The sequence below is a fragment of the Colletotrichum karsti genome (genome assembly GCF_011947395.1).
Source record: "Colletotrichum karsti strain CkLH20 chromosome Unknown Scaffold15, whole genome shotgun sequence".
Lineage (NCBI taxonomy): Eukaryota > Fungi > Ascomycota > Sordariomycetes > Glomerellales > Glomerellaceae > Colletotrichum > Colletotrichum karsti.
The window spans coordinates 54,010-76,849 of NW_024065915.1; the positions used below are offsets into that span (position 1 = coordinate 54,010).

Sequence of the window (22,840 nt, forward strand, 5' to 3'; positions counted from 1 at the left end):
AGCTGAAGGGCCGCTATGTCTTCGCCGCCGCCAACCCCTCCCTCAAGAGACCCAATCTCGGAAAGAAACTTCAGATTTCAGCAGACCGGCACCCCTTGCGAGTGGTCAGAATCCTATCGCCCTGGAGGGTTTCATCCAGTTCATTTCGGTGATGTTTTCAACAGCCGGTACGAAGTCATTCGCAAGCTCGGAAATGGGTCATTTGGTACGGTCTGGCTCGCCCATGATCAAACGTAAGTTTTAGTGCCACGGTTCTTCCATTGAACATGGGGTCTGATAAAAATGCGTTCAGTGCTAGTCGTCATGTTGCGTTGAAGATTGAAGTATCAAAGCGGAAGGAACCAAAAGAGCTAGGTATTCAACGGCTGCTGGCCAAGAAAGCATTGCAAGACCCAAGTTCAAAATACGTGGTCAATCTCCTGGATTCTTTTTATCATGATGGTCCAAATGGGAGCCATCTCTGTTTGGTGTTTGAGCCCATGGGCCCAAGCATGTCTTCGGTTCTCAACGCCCCGGTCGAGATCTACGACCCCCTCAACCCACCCGTACGACGCTTCGAGATGGTGAAGACTAAACGCATCTTGCGCCAAGTGCTCTTGGGGCTTCATTTTCTTCACGTTAGTGGAATTGTGCATGGCGACCTTCATTCTGGCAACGTCCTATTCGCCTTACAAGATCTCAACCGGTTCGGGCGTGAGGCACTAATGCAGAAGGAAGACAAGTCTCGTATCGATCCGGTGCAACGCATCGATGGCAAACCTGACAAGTGGGCTCCGAGGTATCTTGTGGTGTCTGAACCGCTGTCGGAATACACTCTCTCGGGCGGCGATGAGGTGGTGAAGCTTTCGGATCTTGGAGGAGGTATGTATTGACCTTGTATTCCTACTAGTCAGTCATCACTGACGCACTTTCAGCTTTCCGCAGCGATGATCCACCGAGGACTGTCGTTACTCCGGCATCATTACGAGCACCGGAAGCTGCTTTAAACAAAACCATAGGAAGCGCCATCGACATCTGGAGTTTTGGCTGTCTTGTCTACGAGCTCATCACCGGCGTGGGTTTGTTCGAAATATCACCTTTCGGGCTTAGTGACGAGGCGATGAAAGATGAACATCTGATTCAGATGACCGACATCCTAGGGCCGCTTCCAGACGAGTTTCTGTCGAGCTGGCCAGCGGTTTCGAGGTACTATGGGCCAGAGGGGGAAAGACTTGATGCTCGGCCACGGGATTTTGATGAAGATGACTCAGTCGGTGACGATAATTCCGATTATGAAGACTCTGAGGAGGAGTTTGATGACGAGGAAGGGTTTGAATTTGACATGGGTGACCGTAAACCACCGAAGGTTCATGACTCTCTGGAAAAGCTTATCAACACCCACAAGCCAGCTGGCGTTGATGACGAAGAGGAGAAGCAGATAGTCGGGCTGCTCAGGTCGATTTTCCAGTACAGTCCCGACGAACGTCCTTCTGCTGCCGATTTGTTGCAGAACCGTTGGATCATTAGTTAAGGTAGCAATAGATGGCAGCGAAAAGTTATGTGTCCTGTGCACAATGACGACCTCTGGAGGGTGTGGGATATCATTACTCACTCATGAGAGTGTCTGAAAGGCCACTGCATTTTTTTTCAGTCAATACCGTAGGGAAGCTCCATTTGGGCAGCTTGCTCGTTGCACCAGTTTACCATTTGAAATGAGCAACTTTTACGTGAGCAACTTGGGCGGACAATTGCACCTGAGTGAGAGATTGAGCCGCCAATTGAACGAATTCGTCTTGATGCCTAACCCCGTTGGTGTATTCCGGTGTTGAAACCCTTCCAGTGATCAACGATAAGATAGGACAGACCCCTAGTGAAGTATTTGTTCCAACGCCTTTCCACCTCGTCTAATTTTCCTCGCGTATGACGACCAACAAGATTACCGCAGCACCTCCTTCTCTTCTAAAATCAAGCCTTCCTAACGCAACGCCGCATGATCATGCCCACCACCTCCACTACTTTCCCTTCCTATCAAAAGCGACGTGATGCGGGCGAAATAGTCGGCCTCACCTCCGACGCAGCCCGCATCTTCTGGCGGCTCCGAGGACCGCTGTCAACCTGCGTCTTCGTCGTGGAGGATCACCGCGATATGGGGTCGTCTCGCGAGCCCTACGCCCGCCAGGAGGGCTGGCACCCCGTCTCCCAGGCATCGCTCACGGAGCCCAAAATCGGGTCCATCGCCGTCGCCGTCGATGCCCTACGGCAGTGGCAAGACAACTGGCTCGAGCTGCACGAGAGACATGCAGATCCTGATGATGATGATTGCGTGTTTGGGGAGCTGGATCCGGAGCTGTACGCTCAGTCGGATGACGAGGACGAGGAAAGCGACCAAGAGGAAGACCGACGGGAGCTTCTGCGGTGCTGCGGTACAGACCGACCCGTCAAGGCGAACTCCCTGATTTTCAAGCCTTCAGATACATCAAAGGGATATGTAACGGTTCATGACTACATCTCAGCAGTCCACCCGTGGCTGATGGGTTTGCGAGAAGAGATTATTCAAGCGGACAACGTGTGGGGAGACAGAAAGCCAAAGGACTACGAGAGGCTGGTGGTCGAGTACAACATTCCGCGAACCTTGATGATAATGGACGAAGACAGGTTTCTTAGAGCAAACGGCTCGAAGCAGAGGCCTCCTGCACCGGTTACTACTTCATCCGGCATTGATTGGGCTGCCGTGGCGCGGGAACCTTCTAACTATAAGAGCATGTACATCCCCAACCTCAACACTATGCCCAAGCACTTGCTCCCCAAGGATTTGCAGTAGTGGAGCGCCTGCTTGCTGGCGAAAGGAGTGGGTTTGGCTTCATAGCTTCGTGGCAGCAAACCAATTCATCCTTTTAGTTGATGCACATGATCGAACGCATAGTCGCAATACACATCAACGCGGTACCGCATGCAACGAGAGCGCTCACCAGGGACCCAGCTATGTTTTCAGGTATCTGGAGTCGGCTCCGGGTTGTTGATGCAATTTCAACGCACACAGTCACTTTGCCTCTGGATTTACATCAATTTTGTAATCAGGGGAAGAAACAGGGCGACTTGAAAAATCTAGTAAATAGAGATATTGAACTAACGATGAGCCGATGAGAACTTCCATGAGGATGACGATAACTTGGGAAAGTAGTAAAGAAGTATGATACAGGTGCGCACGTCGATTTCAGGAAGTTAACACATGTCTGTGATTACTGATTCGGGGCCACTTCGCTTTTTCAGATACGGCGATTAATATAAAAAACACCTGGTCAACCTGATTGAGATCTCCAACGCCAATGCGCTGAAGACACGGCGGCATCAGTTCCGCCAGCCGTGTCCTAGTAGAGGGTCGAGATCCAGAGACGGCATCTAGGGCGTATCAAGCACCGGAATGACTCGTGTGGTTATACTTTCAGCAGATTGTTGCACTTAAATTAATCAGAAAAGCATAGACTACTGGACTTGTGTCATCTTTCTCATATGCAAAAACTCAAACCGTCAGAGCCGTAACACAGCCACTCAGCCGGCATGACCGGGAGTTGAGGTGGTGAACAACTGCAGCATGTTATATAAATTTCTCTCCCACCGGCCTGATTTAGCTCAATAGAAGACTCAGCTCTTGTCTAACCTTCAACTTCAATTGAATTTGACAACTCACTCTGAGTCATTCATTAGGTATCACCTTTGCACGAAGAACATCAGCCGTCAACATGCGAGGCAACATCATCGCCATCGCCTTCTCCGCGCTTGCGGCTCTCTCAACACAGGCCTATGCTTGTACGCAAACTGGAAAGGCCGATTGCCCTCAGAACTGCGGCGGATTCGCAGACAACCTCTGCCAGTGAGAAACAATCAACAATATGGTTCATGTCCTGCGCACTATGCTAACGATTCCTTCAGTCTTCCGGGCGGTTACTGCGAATGTGTGCCTTACTAGGTTCTCGACATACTTGTCAGGCGCATGGACAGTGGGAGATGACTCGAGGAGTGAAGATCGAATTATTGAGAATTATTCTGGTGTGGAGGCTTTTCTATGCTGAAAAGTCTGAGAACGAAAAAATTGTCAGATTCAGATTGGCTGAGGCTCCAGCAGATAAAAGTCTAGATGTCAGGTTGAAGGGCCTATGAAGAACAACAGCTGGAGTGGTCAGTTTTGTCAGTGGTTACCGGGGTTTAAAGCAACTAGGCCTTCTTCAAAGTGACTTCAACATACATATCAAACCGTCGATTAAAATACTGTGCTCGCTTTACCGCCAACCAATGCTGCGCGACGTCTTCAGGGACTCACCAGCCATGTGCGGCCCACTCGGCGCAAACACTGCGAGAGAATTGAACAACTCCACGACACATGATCGTGAACTCCAAAGATTTTCCATTTTTCAAAAGGGGATAGCAACATCGGAATAACAAACTCTCAGTGGTTTGTACACACATCGAGAGTTGGTACATCCATCAGTAGCTCGCAAGGCATCTCGGCCAACCGCCCCACAAAACCCCGGACCTCGGACTTCTTGGCAATGCCGAGGTGCGAGCTGAGGGGCCGGAAAAGTGTATGAAAACGGTAAGTGATTCGGGAGCAAGTGGAAATGACGGCGAAACAATAGAAAATGATCGATGCGTTTGATTTGAACTGTTTCCAATATGATTCTGGCTTTTTTGGCGTAGAGTTTGGTGCTATCGTTAAGTTTGGTGTCAGTCCAGGATGGCCGTTGAACGCTCCGCGAATCAAAAAGCAGCCGGGTGAGTTTGACAGGTATCGGCCGAAATCTGGTCCAGATTGGCTTTCTCCGGGAATTCTCAACATAGACAAGGGTAGCAATGGCAGCTCGTCTAATTACTTCGTGCCCGAACTGGCATGGTCACTTTCTGCAAGCATGGCGTCTTGAGACTGTCAGTATCCAAGACACGTGGAACGATGAATCATAGACCTCAGCCGTCCCAGGGTTTTCAGGGGTCTCCAAATCACGACTTTGCAAGAATCTCGATGAGAACAGCTTAGCGAGTCCAATTAGACGCATATCCAGCCCATTTCAGCCCCCAATAGTCCAGTCGAGAGGTATGGTCCGTATTAAGTTGGGTGTCCGAGCCTCCACCGTCCACGCGACGCATGAGAAGGACCAGGCCGCCGGTACCCACACCATCTGCAGGAATGGGACGAACAGCCACGAGGGACCACGTCAAATATCCGTCAGGTTTCGTCCCGAACCCTGTTTGTCGATCCGTGGTGTGGTATCCGCCGTGGGAAGATCGTTCATCATTGATGATGAACCCTGGTCGCTGTTTTGGCAAACCAGCATCTCAGGGCTAGGCGACGGCCACGTCTCACAGCTGAGACACTGGCTATATATCGAAGCTTCCGCCACATCTTCATCCTCTTGGATCGTCATCCTTGCTCTCTGTCCTGACTACGACACCACCGCTTTTAGGCGATAATTAACCTCCAAAGGAAACAATGAGTTCGCGAAGAGGTAATCATCAAAGACACCCAACCCTCTGGCACACCTCCCAGCTGACAGTATCCCAGGCGGCTACGTCGACCCAAACTTCCCACCACCAGGCGGAGAAAACGACACCCCCGTGATCATCTACGGTTACACCCCCTCGATCGCCCTCGCAGCCCTCGCCGCCGCCCTCTTCGCCGTCCTCCTCCTCGTCCACACCTTCCAGGTCGTCCGCCACCGCAGCTGGTACTTCGCCACCTTCCCCGTCGGCCTCCTCTTCGAGATCGTCGGCTACGTCGCGCGCTCCCTCTCCGCCAAGAAGAACCCCTACAACCTCATCTACTTCATCCTTAACTACTTCTTCATCGTCACCGCGCCCGTCTTCCTCGCCGCGGGCATCTACACCATCCTCTCAGCCCTGATCCACCGCCTCGGCCGGCGGTACTCCCCGCTCCCGCCGCGCTTCGTCCTGTGGTTCTTCATCACCTCCGACGCCATCGCGACCGTCGCGCAGATCTCGGGCGCCGCGCTGATCGGGGTCAAGCAGTCGCGGCGCGAGGACCCGACGACGGCGAATAATATCCTGCTCGGCGGGCTGGCGTACCAGGTGTTCTCAATCGGGTGTTTTGTGATCACGACGGCCGTCTTCCTCTTCAGGGCTCGGGAACTGGTCAAGGAGCACAGGCTCACGGCCTTCGTGGCGGCCTTCTCGGCGGCGACGTTGCTGGTGTATCTGCGGACGTGCTTCCGTCTGGCGGAGACGGCGGAGGGACTCGGCGGGGAGCTCTACTCGAACGAGGTCTTCTTCGGCGTGCTCGAGTTCGCGCCGGTGGTGTTGGCCGTCATTCTGTTCGCGATCTGGCACCCTGGTCGATGCGTCGGGAAGAAGGTATCTGGAGACCTGGGAGATGTCGAGAAAACGAGGATCCGCAGCCACGAGTCGGTCCAAAAATGAGAAAAGCGGACAGTAAAATGTATACCATTAAACACATCTAGTCTTTAGTCTCTAAACGCCGATCGCCTTGCTGCTTCCGGTATCATGCTATACCCCATTCAATGCAATCGTCTCGATCAAAACTCATCTCGTACACCGGGACGACGGCTCTCTAATCGTCATGCGCTCTAGGCATCGCATACCCTCTAGCATCGACCGCCGCCCACAGACGCTTTTCCAAATCGGTCCCTTCTTCTTTGCTCATCTGCCCGAAAGGGCCAAAGCCCGGCACCATCTTCGGCTTCGTCTCGAGAAACCGGCAGCGGGCTCTGATCGTCCATTCCACCAGCTTCCGCATGTCGTATGGCTGGCACAGGCGGCGCTCCATCGTCCGGCGGACCTTAAAAGCGCGATCGTAAGGAAGCTTATTGATGAACGTCTCGACGTCTTTTGCCATGGTGATGTAGCCCAGGGGCACGTCGTCGAGCTCTCGGCACATGGGATAGCGCTCCAGGACCTTGGCCTTGATTTCGAATGTGAGAAGGAGGAACTCCTCTAACCACTCCTTTGCCACATCTCTTCCCCCACTGGCCATAAGATCCTCGATTCCGAGTTGGACGCGCTGGCCTTTGCGAAACTTGACGTTGTCGAGCTCGGTGTCGTAGGTGAAGCCCGGGAGGCTGTGCAAGATGGCACGAAGGGGGTGTTGAGAACCTTGCAAAGCGCGACTAGCTGAGCTATCGCCGACGAGGAGGCGATCGAGGTCCGACGAAAGTCGCGAGTCGGTAGCCTTGCTCTTCCACTTTCCTGTCGACTTCCTCTTCTCGATGCCGCCCGTCGAAGCCCGCATTGGAGTCATGGGCACTGGGCTCTTGCTACGATTTGCCCTCTCGCGAGCGACCCATCTCATTTCGCGAGCACTCTGGCGCTCCTGCCGGGCTTTCGCCTGCTCCGCCAACTCACGGGGCGTGTACTCGGGTGAAGATGGGTGCTCTTTGGATGTGTTTGGTGATGAGGTGCGGGTGATGGATATGACTGATTCCGGGAAGGGCGTCGTCAGGCGATGGGTGCTGAGTTGGATGGTGGCGTCGTCGATGTGCATCTGGACGTCGTCCAGGTCCACGCCGGGCGTGGCCATCTTCGGAGACCTTGCTGCTCTCCCGGGCTCCGTTTCGGAGGTAGTCGGAGGTTGACCGGTCCGTTACCGGGAGGTGCTGTCGGCCCGATAATGACACGTTGCCCTGGATTTGGTGCCGATGAGATACTGAAGGCGAGTCAGGCCGTGACCTAACGCTCGTCAGCGAAGAGAACACCAAAGCAGGAGGCAGAGGAACCCACGATGCTAGTCCCAAAAATGATGATGCCAAGCAAGTCCAAGATAGGGAAGGGGGTTGCCAATAATGGTAGTGTGGGGATGGATGCAAATGGTATCGTTGACGACTCGACGTTGAGATGGGCAGACTCTGGAATGTTTCAGTTACATCGGAAAAAAAGTCAGAATTAAGCTCGCGGGTAGGGCTGCCGATTTGTGGGGCCACGGCCGTTGGGTGGCGCCTGCCCGATCTGAATGCCGGGAACCGGAAAAGCGGCAAGAGCTCAGGGAATATCGTCCCGGTACTTCTTTCCTTTCGAGTGTCCTCATATATGAAAGGTATCGCAGGTGTCAACTTCACTTTGACCTCACCAGACATCTTGAATCATTGTTTCATTTAGCAAATAATCATGCCCTATGTGTTCCTTGTCAAGTCATCATACAGAAGTCTAATCCCATCATGCTTTGGTAAATCAGCCGCTCTAACATACCCGATGATGCATGCCATCGAAAAGAAACGAATACCGCCATTCAAATTACCGAGGCGCTCACAGTCCATCGATTCGACGCCCCCAGATCTCCGACCCTCAGGGCGCCTGGCGGTTCAACGTCAATTGCTGCACAGCCGGAACTTGAAGCAGGGTGTAGTTGCTGTCAAGGTACCACCAGCCCTTGTACGCCTCGGGCTTTTCGGCAGCCGGCTTGATCTTGTCCTTCTTGGGAACGTCGAATGTCTTCCTCGTCTTGCTCTTCTTGATGTAGCTGACATCGACGTCCGAGTTGGCGGTCTGGTTGTAGTTGATCTCGTTCGAGTCGACCTCGCCCTTAATCAACTCCTCCCAGGTCTGGTGGCTCTCGAACAGCACATTCTCCATGAAGGTGACATTCTGATACCAATCGCCAACGATATCAATCACGTCGTCACCGCGAGCGACCTTGTAGTACTGCGAGTACGAGTCAGTTCACGTAGCTTGAAATGCTCTGACTAGGAAAGCTTACCGTCCACCAGTCTCTGAAAGTCTTCACGGTGCCGGGGCGATACTTCTCGACATCCTCCCAAGCTATGTTATTGTCAGTAGATGTCTTCGCGTGCTGCGAATGTGAAGACTCACAATTGATCAATGGCGCAAGGGGATCCTTAATGTCGATGCCCATGATCTTCCAGTCCGTTTCTTCACCCTATAAGTCGTCAGTGATGCGCGATCAATACATGAGAGGATACGAGCGCGGCAACTTACATCAGCCAAGGCGATTCCGCCGAGGATCTTGACTTGCTTCACTTGGCCCACGTACCCTGGACTACAATGCAATCAGCAGCTAGAAACACCACGCCCGCGCTGCTGCACTTACTCTTGGCCGATATCGAAAAGATCAACGGGGTCGTTATCCCCCTCAAATCCAGTGAAGCTGTGGTTGAAGTTGGGGCTCTCCCACGTCTGAGGGATAGACCCGTACAGGAACGGGTAGGACTTGTGAGGCCAGACGCTCTCAACAAATCTCGGAGCACCATTCCTGGTATCGTGGTAAATGGGGTCTTGGTAGCCATGATCAGCGCGGCTCTTTACGTAGGCTTTCCGGGACTTACTGAGTGGCTCATCTCTGGCCAACTCAATCTTGGCGTCTTGCCAACGGGGGACCTCGATGACCACGTTCACGACTTGCCTCTCGCTCTCATCCGGCCACGTTGGAATATCGTGCCAAAATGAGATCGGATCGCCGTCCTTCAACAACCACATGCGCCAGTCCTGTAAAGAATGGTTAGTATCAAATCCATTTTGCGTTGTGAAGTATCAAACGTACCTCAGTATTGCGCGCGCCAACTTCCCTCAAGCTGAGCGAGTCATAGTCAAAGCTCCCCAGTGAGTACGCATCGCCTACGGCAGCCAAGGCCGCTGCAGCAAAGAAACCAGACTTGACAACCATGACGAGCAATCCAGAAATTCGCCAAAAAAAAAAAAAAAAAAGTCAAGCAAGTAAGCAACTGGGAAAAACGGCGTGGTTATCGAAGAGAATCACCATCAACTCGCGCGAGGAGTTGACGTATTTTGTAATTCACCTGTGGCGAACACCCCGCCGCCAAGTCGCGCAGGGCAGTCGTAGCCGATGTACGGCGGCAGGTCGTGGCGGGCGCAGGGGCGGGGCCGCCAAACTGCCAACAATCCCAAAAAAAATCTCACGGGGCGGGAATAAGCGTGAGCGAAGGCGGCGAAAAGATTGGACGATGGGCATTTCTTGGAGAACATGCATAACGATCCATCGTCGAATTTGTTGCGTGGTTGATGAGTTGGTGCGGGGCTCCCCCTTTTGCTGCTATGGTGGTCAAGGATGATGGGGTCTCCGACGCGGGACCAATGACGATCTCGTGTCGCGGAACGTGGGATTTTGAGACCGTGTTTTCCACGATGGATAGGGGTTTTCGTCATTGCTGCGAAAGGCAGGTCGATTTGGTCGTGTGGTCTTGGCTGACATGTTGTGGTATCCTTGACGTTGAACATTGTGCGATTCCACTTGCCATCGTGATCGAATGCCCTTTTTGGTACAGGGATACTCATGTCTCCTGAGAGCGACATCGCAACCCTGATGGCCTTGATTTGGCTGGATTCCGGAATCAGAAATTTCAAGGGTAATACATAATTGTCTTGATATATCGCGCCCAGAACTCTGAATCAACTTCCGGTCTGCAAAAAGAATGTATCCATTATTAACGTAAGGCATAAGATAGAGGCGCATTGCAAATCTCGCTCGGAAAAGGAGGCTGTCTCAACGGATTTGGCGTCTACTAAGTTTGTGTTCGTAGGACTTACCGCCCTCCTCATTCTAATGACTCCGATTGATTCTTCTGATTCTCGATGAGTCTTGGTCGCCCTTGTTGTTCCGGTCTCTCGCCCATCGCCCGGATTTGCATTTGACGGAGATGTGGAGACTGTGGGTCCGGTCTGGACCGCCGGAGATATCAGCTGCCGGAGACCCGCCCCGGCAAGTTGCCAGTTGCCCCAGATGGCGAATGTAATCTCATTACCTGACCGAGAAAAGAAAAGATGCCAAAGTGTTGATTGAGTGAAGAATGAAATAGTATTACGTGACACCAAAGCGCAGAACCAGATGCGTGCGGAAAGGTAGCTGCTGTGATTGCAGGAACCCTGTCGCCGTACTTTGGCGGATCCCAATGATTATTTCACCGGTTGAAAGCCCACCATTTCTTTTTCACAACAAGAATCTCCGTGTGGATTGCAACCGGTTCCAAGCTGTCCCCAACCTCATCGATCTTTCCCACGTCTGCCTTTCCACTTCCCAATTCCGGCATAGTGACCCCTTCGACACCAGGAACGTAACCGATTGGGCCGAAACTGAAAGAATTGGATTCTTCTGTTGTTGCAATTGACGGAATTGACTTTGAGGCAAGAGCTCCGTGTTCAATTAGTGACGTAGAGGCCATGGCGTATCCTATACAAGTATCAGAATGACCTTCATTCGCAGAAAAGAAAATCCAATATGATACTTGCCGGTATTGCTCGATTGTTCCATGTACTTCCGAAACCGAGACTCGTTGTAGAAGATGACGGTGTGTGTTGTTTCACGCGTCATGCCGGCAGATTTCTTCTGCTCATCCAATGGTTGAGAAATGGACCGTAGGTGAGCTATCTCGGACAGCAACACACAGTGATCCATCCGCAGGACATCGCACTTGTGTTGAAATTCGGCTGCGTCCTTCAACACCCACCGGACGTGACAATGAATAGAGTTCATGTTAAGGTCTTCTGAGGCCCCATGTTGCGCCTTCGCGAGGACGTCACAAGCATCTTTCAACCTCTGATCAGCTGCCGAAGCAACTTTCGTCAGTCTATCCTCGTCTTCTCTGGAATTCAAGAGATGGCCGTTCTTTTGTCGCAGCATATTGAGGTATTCCAAGTCGCGAATCATTACTGCAACAGTGTTGAAAGCAGACTGAATGTGAGCTGGAGCCCCCCCAATTGCGGTGCCAAGCTTCAAAGACTTGAAAGCTATAGGTGCAAGACCGATGGCACATCCCGCACTTTCCATTGCTGCGGCTGGGGTATGAGACGTTGTTGGGCCTGATGTTACAGTAGGAAAATAGATGAGACTAATCAGAAGGTATGAGGATCTTACCGTCAGATATGCGAACGGTTTTCGCCTGCCTCGAAGGGGATACTGGCGTGGCAAAAGGCTGTGCGGAGTCTTTCTAGAGAAGAGCCTTTCACGGGAGACTGGACCTTAGCACGTTGATAAGTAGCGACCACAGAGGATAATTTGGTCTTTGGATGCAGAGAATTATAAGCGGTGGCGGGTCCAGATGAAATGACGTCTTATGTTGATATGGGCCAAGGATGATGACTACTTTCAGTCAGGCTTCTCTAGCCATCTTCACGAGGTGCGCCATTTGACATGTCATCTCCATCTTTTTTGAACTGCACCAGAGGCTCAGCTTTCGTGCTCAGGAGGCAAATGGAATGTAACAGTTCACCAATCGGAACACAGCCACCCACACTTGACATATCTCAACCACCTTGTTCGACCGATCGTGCTATGTTGCGCTGCAGCTCGGCGTCTCCGACGTGTTTGTCTCAGCATCCCACTTCTGATTCACGCACTTTACCATAATCAGCTCTTCTGGTGCTCAGGAGAGCGGAAAAAGGAAGGAAGCAGGCAGCAACGCCATTTTAATGACAGGAGAGAGAGCAGCAATGATAGTTATGATTAGACCAACCGGCCAGCCGCCACGTAAGTCAAACTGAGGTCCAGCCAAGTCGTCGAAGTGTACAGTTAAGCCCTTGAATCACTTCCATGTGGACACGGACAATGCCATATTAACAACAATCCAGGACTTATATTTTAAAATGCATCTTTGGTTCAGAAGCTTTTGAGAGAAGATCACCTGTATTGCAACACCATGTACGGTTCTATACAATCTGTGTGATAGTCAGCTACGCCTCAGGCTGTGCACGTTGCCCATCATACCGTTGGGAGCATCCGGGCTTAGACGAGTGCCACTGATGCAATCTGCAACCGCCAGGCAAATTGCTCTTCTTTCCATTGCGAGCTGTAACGTACCACATCCAGTGAAATTACAGGATGTCTGCTGATGTAGTACAGCATACGCCATTCAACCACCTCCAGGCCTCGCACTGGTCTCGACAGACAGCTCATGTTACACTGCGTTTGTGTGGAATAGCAGGCTGGCGTACTTGTACTTCACCGTGCCTTCATCGTATGATGACTACCTAAACTTCCAGGAACGCCATTGATAGATCACACGCTACTTCTAGTATTAGGAATGACCGGGGGAGGCCATGTCTTAGACATCGCATCAGCTGACTCGGCTGGCTGAATTACAAGCTGTACTCTACTCCGTCTTGATATGTACAGCGTGAGGCGATACCACAGATTTGAACAGCTTTCCCTCCCTGGGGCGGGCTTTGTCTAGACCTGGGCACACCACAACCGAGTTGACGCCCGTTGGATTTGCCTCATCTGCCTGATAGGTGAAACGCCAGTCCACTGGTTGAGACAGAATGCTGTAACCGATCTTGGTGCATCCCGAGATGACTGTCTGAAGGTGATCCAGCTGAAGACGTCGGTGTTCCTCATCGGCCGGAACGAAATGATGAAGGAATCTGTTGAGAACAGCTGTGAGATTCTGAGCCTTTGGTACAATTTCCGATTGAACCGGTCGGAGAGGCGTCCGATTGGCGCGTGCTGGATGCAATAAGAACGTTGAAAGGGTGCGCCATTTTGAAAGAGCAATTGCGACCGCTGAAAAAGATTTAACTGCCTGATCCATAGTAAAAGCTAGGGGAGGGGAGACAATACCACTTTCGTTGCCGTTTTGTTCTTCTTCAGAGGGGAGCGACGTTAAAAATACCGATATTGGACTAGGCAGCATGGAAACTTGGCTGCGCGCGTTGAAGTCAACGCTTGTAAATACTCCGTAGGATACAACCAGCCGCAGACCTGCTTGTCGAGTTTCTGGTTTACTGCATAGCCTTGCGATCTCCTCTGGCTTCGACGTCGGGTGATCACCAAAACCAATTTCCGAAAGTATGCGCGCCAGAAATTTCGGTGTGGTTTGCACAGGCTGTGAATGGTAATGGTTTTTGCAGTGAAGAGAGATGAGGTAGTCCATATTCTCAAGCTCTTCGACGAGAGCCTTGTCAGGGATCATATCAAGAAGGAATTGGTTCAAGTTGATGCCGTTGTCAAGGGTCGTAGGGGTAGCAGCGGGCTGTGTCATTGATTTCGAAAAAGGCCTGACAGGTATTGATGTGCGACTTCCGCATTTTCTCTTTTTTCGCCGGAGAAGAACAAACGCTAGTAGCAGGCCAAATAGGCAGCCGAGGAAAAAACAACCAAAAGCAGTTCCGACGACTGTGCCCGGAGAGGCTCCGATGCGCGTGTTGGGTGAGGGCGGTAGTGAAGAACTGCAGACTGCGCTGGTCACAGTGACTGTAGTTGCTTCAGTGCTTGTGGTTGCTTCAGTGCTTGCGGCGATCGTAGTTTGACTGCCCGTTTGACTAGAAAGAAGGCTGCTGGAGGAGGAGACGTCTGCCATTGCTGGAGAGCACGATTTGCGAACGAATGCGATCAAACAGGACGGAAATGCGAACTGAACCCAAGGCTGTGGCAAGGTGAAAAAGGGGGTTAGTTATATTTACAAGCTGACACATCAAGATTGATATGAAAAAGGATACTGCTTGGGAAGAGCAGGCTGTTGGGACAACCACAGGGCATCCTTCGTGGGTATAGATTGGTTGGGCAGGAGTACCTGCACTGTAACCTGCGGGCGCCGCCACCGTCTTACCCTCCCTCCCCCGACATGCACGCCAAGCGGTATGTAGAGGTTCATACGAGACAAGCGTGCTGGCATCTATACATGTACTTCTAAGACATCTGGCAGAATGTGCACTGCCTCCATCGGCGTGCTGAGGCGGGGCTGCCCGGCATGTCGCAATGGCTTGGAAGCGATGTCATACAAACCTCGTGAGACTTTACGTCAGGCTCGGAAACTTTGAGTTCGAACGTCTCCCTCAGCGGAATGAGGTCGGTTGTTGTACCCGAAGCGGTGGGACTTCGATATAATAGCCACGCTGGCAGGGAGTGTCTTGGTGCTCAGATGATGTGGAACAACCACGTACGCACGACATGGTACCATTGCCCTTGTTATTCCAAGCATACCCGATATTCATTTTCCTTCCTTCAGCTCTTCATGTTCAATTTGCTTGGCTGGTCGTATTCAATTTGATCTCAATTCGCTACCTACTCTTCGTCAACAAAGCACAACCGTATACAGACTCAATTTCGGGGCTTTGGTCAGGAACCCTCCCTCGTTATGAGCGAGCAAGCAGATATTTGGGTTTCCGTGGACTTCGGAAACACATTCACAGGCAAGTGGACGCATGCGGCCGCTATCCTACTGAAACTCAACTAACTAACCGGGTCCAGGTGTTGCATACAAAACCTCTCGTAATGCCATTCAGATCGTCCGTGGCTGGCCTGGTCAGGTTGATGAAGGCGAAAACAAAGTGCCGACTGTTCTTACATACAACGCTGATGGCAGCCTTTTTCAATGGGGCTTTCTGTGCGATGATCGGCAAGATCTACCCGGCAAGATACGATACCAACTCTTCAAGCTCTCTATCGAGGATGATTCTCTCCAGGTATGGCGAGCAAGGGGGGTCGCTAACTTACCGGAGAGTGCTCAACAGGCCCGGAGGTTGGTCACAGACTTCTTGACTAAGGTCTATGAGCATACCAAGTCGTCAGTCATAGCAAAGGAAGATTTCCAGGACACCTGGGAAAGTCTTGCGATCAGGTTTGTCTTCAGCGTGCCGACTACATGGAAGACTCCGGAAACAAGACTAGGTTTCGAAAAAGCCATCTATGACGCTGGGTTTGGAAAAGAGGGGCGGAGACACTCAGTCGACATCGGTCTGAATGAAGCAGAGGCTGCAGCAGTGACCATTTTGAAGGGGACCAAGATGGAAAGGGGGGGAGGCTTCGGTTTCCAAAAAGACTGCGTCTTCATGACAGTCGATGCCGGCGGGGGGACGACTGACCTGACAGTGATGCGGAAAACATCAACAGATAAGGAGAGTCCGCGGATGGCACAGGCTCTGCCGGTCACAGGGATAGGTATAGGGGGGGCATTGATTGACGCTGACTTCAAGACGTTGGTGGAATCCCGTCTGGCCGCGTGGTCGGATATTGAGGGGCCTCCACTTCCTCCATACCTTCCCACGCAAATGTCAAGAAGCAAAGAATTTCTCCGCTTGAAAAGGACGTTTGGAAGGGAAGGGTTCGACGAGTCAAGTTATTCCGTAAAGGTCGACAGCTTGCCAAATAACTACGACAGCCACCAGCTTGGTATTGTGCAAGGAAGCATGATATTCAGCAGGTATGTTTACATCACCACGCTTGAAAGGAGTACATTACTAACCATCTCTGAAGAGATGAAATCCAGGGTCTCTTTGATGATCAAATCAATGGAATACTCAGTTGCATCCAGGAGCAGCTGCGAAATCTGACTGAGATGTCGTCTGATCAAGTCGTACGTGCAACTTCGCTTTCAGTTTCCCGGCGTTCTGAGATAACTCATCATCATCAGGAATTTGTCACACTCTCTGGCGGACTTGGATCTTCAGATTATGTGTTGTTCAAACTACAAAAATACTTTGACAATCACTTTACGGGTGGGAAAACAATCAAGGTCATGCGGTGCGAAGATCCACGCCCGCAGCTCGCAGTTGTACATGGGCTTTTGCTGGACAATGGAGGCGGCTTAAATCAAGCCCCAGTGCTACAGAGCCGTAAAGCACGCGCAAATTTTGGACTGGCCGTCAAGAAAGAGAGCAGCAGGCTGAAGATCCAGAGAGACAATTCTGACCCTAAACAATCGACGGCTTATGGAGTCCTGTGGCTCATCAAGAAGGTATGCAATTTTCTTCCTTGCCTTGTATATACTAATGTGATCAGGGTGACGATGTCAGCACGACTGACTTGAAGACGCATCCGCTTAGAGCTCAATTTCCACCAAACGAGGAGATTGGATCGATCAAGGCCACAATTATGACTTCTGAACTAAAATGGCCAGCCAGTGGGATCAATGAAGCGTCCAGTAAGTCCTTAAATTGCCACTTGCCTGACAAATATCTAACAAGACACGTATTCTAGGTCACATAAAAGCCCTGACCGATTTTGAAGTTCTCTTGGGCGAGGTGGAGCATTCAATGGTGAAGCCCAAGTACAAGAGACGATTCTGGTTCTTCAAAAAGCACATCTGCAACCGTGTTCAATTCGAATTACGCGTTACCGCCACTTCAGCTGGAGGGTTCAGATTTGAGGCGTGGATTGACGGAAAGAAGTACTCGGTCAACCACAGTCCAGTACTTGGTGTACAATGAAACGCGAGGGCTGTTCATTAATGCGTGCGTGCGCGAAGGATACGTAACTCAAGCGTTAGCAGATTTGGAGGGTAGCTGGTAATAGATTTTCTATCTTGATGGTAATTTCTTTCCATTTTCAGCCGGCCATACCTGTCAATACGTTTGTACCAAAATCCTTCTCTTTTGGCCCCGTGCCGCCGCCGATGACCCCACCTTGAAGTGCGGAGACCGTTAGCCCCATCCGGACCGCCGAAGAGCGGGATCGCCGCCTCCGCCAACCCGCTAATCATTGTTGGGCCACAATCATTGACCTATGAGTCCGGATAATCCCTGGAGTGGTCGACTTGCTGCTTCGAATAGGTGTATATGATCGAACATCATTCGCAAAATACTTGCATTCCTTGGCCTGTCTGCAATTTCGCCAAGTTTCGCGATCATACACTGCACTAGCTCACGAGAGACCTCACTCCAAGTCCCGTCCAATGTCATGAAGTTGGAATCAGAAGAAAATATGAACCGAATAAATGATTTAGATATCTAAATATTCTGGATTCAGGCGGCGATTTTTGATCAGACGCGATCGTTCATGTTCATTTCTTGGATGACGTCAAGGCGCCCAGGGCCGATGACGTCGTGGACCCAAACCAAGCGTAGTCGAACAAAACAATCGCTCCAGCAAACCTGTGCTGCACATCTTGGACTTCACAGTCCTCAATCATGCCGGTGGAGAACTTGAGCCACCTCCATCTCAACTTTAGAGTAACCCCAGTTCCCACCTCTTCGCGATGGAGACCTCTACATCGGACGACCGACTCAACGACCGCAGCGATACCAAGCCCACACCCGCAGGCTTCATGATCCACGAGCGAAGTGAACGGCATTTGTTGACTCGAATAATTCACGGCGTCTTGAAGCCGCTCAAACCCCGCTTGACGAAGCCCAAAAAGCTGTCCGATGGGGCAACGCGACTGACGGCGACGAAGAGGGCTCAGAGATATTGCGAAGTCAGCGAGCAGCAAATCGATGGGGTTTGGATATATGACTTAAAACGGAGAGAGTCAGGCGAGAAGCATGACCTGGCCAAAGACACATATCGTCGCCGGATAATCTACTTTGCGGGCGGCGGTTGGCAGATGCCTCCGAGCGAGCACCACTGGGCGTTTTGCGCAGAGTTGGTGCGCCGTTTAGGAGACACAAGGGTGACCATTGTTTCATGCCCCTTGGCGCCGAAGAACCCAGCCTCGGTGGCGTTCCCACAGATCGAAAGGGTGTATAAGAAGCTGCTGGTGGATTCGACGAGAGCAAAGGAAACTGTCATAGTTGCAGGCGACAGCTCGGGAGGGAATATTGCGTTGTGTGTTGTTGCCTGGTCGTTGAAATTCCACCACGATGAGTCATCAAAGCCGCCCGTGGCCATCTTGGTCATGAGTCCAACTACCGATCTACGGCATGAGCTTGAAGCAATTACGGAGGCAGATAAACTCGACCCTATTCACACACATCAGTCCATCCGGGAGACTGCAAAAGCATGGTGCCCCGAATCTATCAGCCCGGGGACTGGAGACGACGGCACATCGCAAAGACAGGACCTCGCCAACCAGGGAGAATGGGGGTTCGAAGATCCCCGGGTGTCTCCCATCAAAGCAGATCTCAGTTATCTGGTTCGACATGGAATTAGCGTATATGGAGTGTCAGGGACCTACGATGTTCTAGAACCAGAGGCCGCCGTTTTCCGGAACATGTGTAAGGAGCAAGGCGTCACGGGGCAATGGCTATCCTGGGATGGGCAAATGCATTGCTTTCCACTCACGTTTCGGTATGGCCTCAAGGAGAGTAAAGAAGCTATGGATTGGATCGTAAAAGTTCTCGAGATACATTGAGTATCTTTCTTAGACTTTTGCTGCTTCTCTTTTATCCCCAAGCGGGTCTGCTGTATTACTTTCAAAGACAGTCGAAACATGCTTCTGCTACCCCTCATAGTGTAGCTGTGGACTATTAATTGTATCTTCAATCGATATCTTTGTGAAGATATCGTCCTCATGGGAAATCAAACCAAGGTGCATACTGCTTTTCTAATAATATAATGTCTGCCAGATTTGGGGTTTAGGTATGCTTGTGATGCTTCATCTTAGCTGAAAGACGCAGAGTGCGGGTACAGAAACATCATAGGTAGCCAACAAAGAGAATGCTCACGTTCTTGTTCCACGACTTTCTGCAAGAGCGGAAGAGCCTGAAGAAGCTGGCGCAATCATTTTTCATACGCTCAAACACACTTCGGCAACCAGAAAATTCCAGTCAAGATAGTAGAAGAAATAATGTTATAAAGACTCAGATTTTCTGCCAACGCAAACATCTCATCCAAACCCAATCCAATCCATCAACCGGCAAAACCTCGACACTTCCACATCCATCGCTTTTGACGAGTGGCATCGCCAAGATGGCAGCAACCCAGGCTACCTGCGCCAATCACGCTCCAGATAGCGCTGACTGCAAGAAAACAGGAAAGTTTGCTTGCAAGAATTGTCTTCTTTTTGTTGTACGTACTCAAAACCTCTCCCTCTTGTGAACCTTGGCTTCGTCTTTTTTTCTTTTTTTCAAGGTCATCAGACCTAATTCCCGATCTTCATGGCCTTCAACTTTTGTTATCTGCTCGATCTGATCATGTTATAGTACTGCGGCGCCGAGTGTCAAAAGGCTCACTGGCACATTCACAAGCGCGATTGCACCTCACTCCTGGGCAAGCAGACGTGGCAGCCCGCATGGGTTGCAGAGAATCGCATGCCAGCTTTTGTGGATGACGAGACTCTCAAGGGGCCGTCAGAACAGGTCTCGTTCGGAAGAGGAAAGTATTTCTGGGGCAACGTTCCAGCATACGACGTCTTGAAGCTCGGGAAGAACGAGGGCGTTGCCTATGACGGAATCTTATCTCTCTTGTTTGCCGGTAAGTGATACGCTCTGAGCTACATCGACAAGTCGAACAAGCTGACGGGTTTTGTTCTTAAAAGCCTCCGGCGACCTTCGGAACGTCGTCAAAACCATCGCGCAGCTTCCCGACAGCTATAAGCAGTCCGTTCAGGTGACGATGAACGATCGAGACTTCGATGTTGTGGCCCGTAACGCCATAATGCTTCTCATTGCCCTTGTGGTCAGCGATACCGATCAGGCAGCTGACTGCATCATTCACGTCTGGTACTCTGCTCTGATTCGCGAGTCCGACCTCGAGATTCTCAAGCGTCAGATTCAGCCTCTCATCAAGGACGTTTGTGAGAAGGTCAAGGGCAAGCCATCGGACAGTCTGCAGGCGAAGACTTGGAAATACGGCGATCGCACAGTCCGCCTGGTCTTGCAGAAGTTCATGTGGAACGACCTGTTGGCTTTCCTCGACGTTCCTCCTGGTTTCGGCGTCGATAAGGCAAGCAAGGTTCGCAGGGCTATCACTCTTGGCGAGAGCAGAAAGGACTTCCGGGATCGCCATCTCATATTCCAGACCCCGTCTCATCGAGTGGCTTTGACTCGGTTCCGTGAAGATGGACTTCTGCTACCCTTTGGGGCCCGGCGTGCTGAATTCCGGCATCCCAACCCGTGAGTTTAGAAAACGTGTTGAAAGACTAATATCGCTGATGAAGCTTAGTACGCTGCACAGAAACGTCCAGGAGTGGCCTATGTTTGACAGCGCCGAGCCCTTGGCGGGATGGGCTGCGGATGACGTACAAGGCGCTCAGAATGGCCCGGCGAAGAACGACATATACGGAAAGCTCTTTTGTCACCTCCGGTCGGTCCTTGCAGATTTCATGTCCCGGCCCAAAGTCTCTTTCCAGTTGTTCAACATGGATGCTGCGGCACTCGGTAAGTATTTGACCGGCAATTCCTTTAGCCGCATCGAGGTAGGGACATTTTACAAACCACTACGAGACATGGTCGGAGAAAGATATGTTTCAAGAAATGATTTTTTGACTTACACGGATCCAATAGGTATCCAACATAGCTGACGAAGGATATCTCGGTATCCATCGAACGCTCGATGCCATGGTGCCTCTTCTCGACCCGCCCGCTGTCAACCCCCACGCCACTCTCATCACACTTTTCATGAACGTGGTAGACGAGAACCTCACATTGGAGGAGAAGAAAGCCGACGCGAAGAATAGTCAAACGAGAACCCGTCTGTTCAAGTACCTCGGCTTCCCATCCACCCCGCCTAGGCCAAATGACCCTATCATCATGAAGATCAATGTTGCCCTGAATTGTGTTGTTGCCCATGACGAGACGTTTGACCGGTAAGCATCTCCACAGTCTTCTTTACATTTAGCGGTACTGACCACCTCCCAACTTGAAGCCATGCGAGAAAGTTCATGTTCTCCGAGGCAGGGCAGGCCGTGGGAGCTGTGATGAAGAAGGGTCATACTGTGATCGAGAAGTGGCCCTTCAGGCTCAAGCTTCAGCCTGGACAGCCGGGTGCCCAGAAAGAGTTCGATCAGCTCCTGAGTGGAGGGCTCTCGACCAAGGAGTGCTACCTGGAGTGGAAGAGACAGTAGTGCGAGGCTGCCAAAAAATCTGACTGATCCAGAAATCGACGAGGAGTGTATGTCAGAAGGGCGTGGACTGCTTTACCGGGAGAGCATATGGTTGGTGGTAGATGGATGAATTATTGTATTAGCAATATGAGAATTACGGATTAGACTTTGCAGAATGGGAACGTTTACAGCCACTCCAGCCTTCGCATGCCAGCCGGGACTAGAATCATCGGCTTGATATTTGCCCTTCTGTTTTCTCAGGAGGTGCCGAATCATGCCAAAGGATACAACCCTGAGGGATGGGTGCCCTCTGGAATATTGGACCAATAGAAAATTTCGGTGTTCTAGACTTGAGGCAAAATAGAAATCCCTGGCTACGTACCTAAGGAGAACTCAAAATATCCTCGAGAGGCCTGCGGTGCCCGGCTTGCTGTTGCCTCATAGAACCTCTGACTCTGGATACACCTCTACGGTATCTCCTTGCCCACCTATTCCCGGTGTGCCCCAATCTTGTCCATCTTGATTCTCCAGCACTTGGGAGAATACGGTGATTTGAAATGCCATCTTTTGTAGTATCGACTTTCTTTAGATCATGTCACAGTCACCACATTCATGCTGGCGTGGCAAATTGTCTTCATCGCTTCGTTGAGGCCAGCCTAGGTAGAGTGAACTGCCAGAATTGTCGAGGGGAATGGCACGGGCAAACTCACCCGACTGACACCAAATGGCCGGGGAAATCGTTTGCTGGACACAAACTTACTTGAGCACGGGTTCGACAAGCAGAAGAAGGCATCTCCGATATGATTCTCAGAATCTTCCCGAGTTCTCGGGGACGAATTCCCCCGGCTCATTGGGCAGACTGAAGGTTCGGTTCCTGAAAATTGAGTTGGGACCCTGAGAAAGCCACCAAGCCCTCGAGAGGCTAATCCCATATTCCGACCACACGCCCACTTACACCCTCTCCCGCCCATTTTCTGAAAAAGGCACCCGGTGCCGACCTGGAAAATGGGAAACTATCACGATGGTGAGTGATCTGGGAACCGGAAGTAACTTCTTCTGAACATACATAAGGGTCCCCCGATCCCCCCCTTCCTCTCCTTCTTTTGGCTTCATCCCACATCACAACTTCGATCTGATAACCTGTTCCTCAACACTTATCAGCTTCACTCTACCTCGATCCTCTATACCTCGATCCTCTATACCTCGATCCTCTATACCTCGATCCTCTATACCTC

The 22,840-nt window shown here is 51.2% G+C and overlaps 6 protein-coding genes across 6 annotated transcripts; 4 read left to right on the forward strand and 2 right to left on the reverse strand.

The window, feature by feature from the left end:
* Positions 1-491: 491 nt before the first annotated feature.
* Positions 492-1,510, forward strand: CkaCkLH20_05263 (serine/threonine-protein kinase SRPK3; the record flags this gene model as incomplete). The annotated part of the gene is made up of 2 exons (XM_038887982.1): positions 492-861; positions 915-1,510. 2 exons carry the CDS (start codon positions 492-494, stop codon positions 1,508-1,510), a joined length of 966 nt encoding a protein of 321 aa, XP_038746458.1.
* A 465-nt stretch (positions 1,511-1,975) lies between these two features.
* On the forward strand, positions 1,976-2,800 carry CkaCkLH20_05264 (uncharacterized protein; the record flags this gene model as incomplete). Its single annotated transcript, XM_038887983.1, has 1 exon — positions 1,976-2,800. One exon carries the CDS (start codon positions 1,976-1,978, stop codon positions 2,798-2,800), a length of 825 nt encoding a protein of 274 aa, XP_038746459.1.
* Positions 2,801-3,719: 919 nt separating this feature from the next.
* Positions 3,720-6,405, forward strand: CkaCkLH20_05265 (RTA1 like protein; the record flags this gene model as incomplete). The annotated part of the gene is made up of 3 exons (XM_038887984.1): positions 3,720-3,850; positions 3,910-3,932; positions 5,534-6,405. 3 exons carry the CDS (start codon positions 3,720-3,722, stop codon positions 6,403-6,405), a joined length of 1,026 nt encoding a protein of 341 aa, XP_038746460.1.
* A 151-nt stretch (positions 6,406-6,556) lies between these two features.
* Positions 6,557-7,522, reverse strand: CkaCkLH20_05266 (uncharacterized protein; the record flags this gene model as incomplete). Its single annotated transcript, XM_038887985.1, has 1 exon — positions 6,557-7,522. The coding sequence occupies one exon, from the start codon at positions 7,520-7,522 to the stop codon at positions 6,557-6,559; it is 966 nt and encodes a 321-aa protein (XP_038746461.1).
* Positions 7,523-8,283: 761 nt separating this feature from the next.
* Positions 8,284-9,619, reverse strand: CkaCkLH20_05267 (inorganic pyrophosphatase; the record flags this gene model as incomplete). The annotated part of the gene is made up of 7 exons (XM_038887986.1): positions 8,284-8,640; positions 8,696-8,757; positions 8,809-8,875; positions 8,935-8,995; positions 9,047-9,230; positions 9,282-9,441; positions 9,497-9,619. The coding sequence occupies 7 exons, from the start codon at positions 9,617-9,619 to the stop codon at positions 8,284-8,286; spliced, it is 1,014 nt and encodes a 337-aa protein (XP_038746462.1).
* Positions 9,620-15,954: 6,335 nt separating this feature from the next.
* CkaCkLH20_05268 (uncharacterized protein) lies at positions 15,955-21,626 on the forward strand (the record flags this gene model as incomplete). Its single annotated transcript, XM_038887987.1, has 10 exons — positions 15,955-16,106; positions 16,160-16,259; positions 16,317-16,640; positions 16,685-16,826; positions 16,883-17,094; positions 19,765-20,035; positions 20,100-20,676; positions 20,726-20,940; positions 21,080-21,368; positions 21,428-21,626. The coding sequence occupies 10 exons, from the start codon at positions 15,955-15,957 to the stop codon at positions 21,624-21,626; spliced, it is 2,481 nt and encodes an 826-aa protein (XP_038746463.1).
* Positions 21,627-22,840: the final 1,214 nt, after the last annotated feature.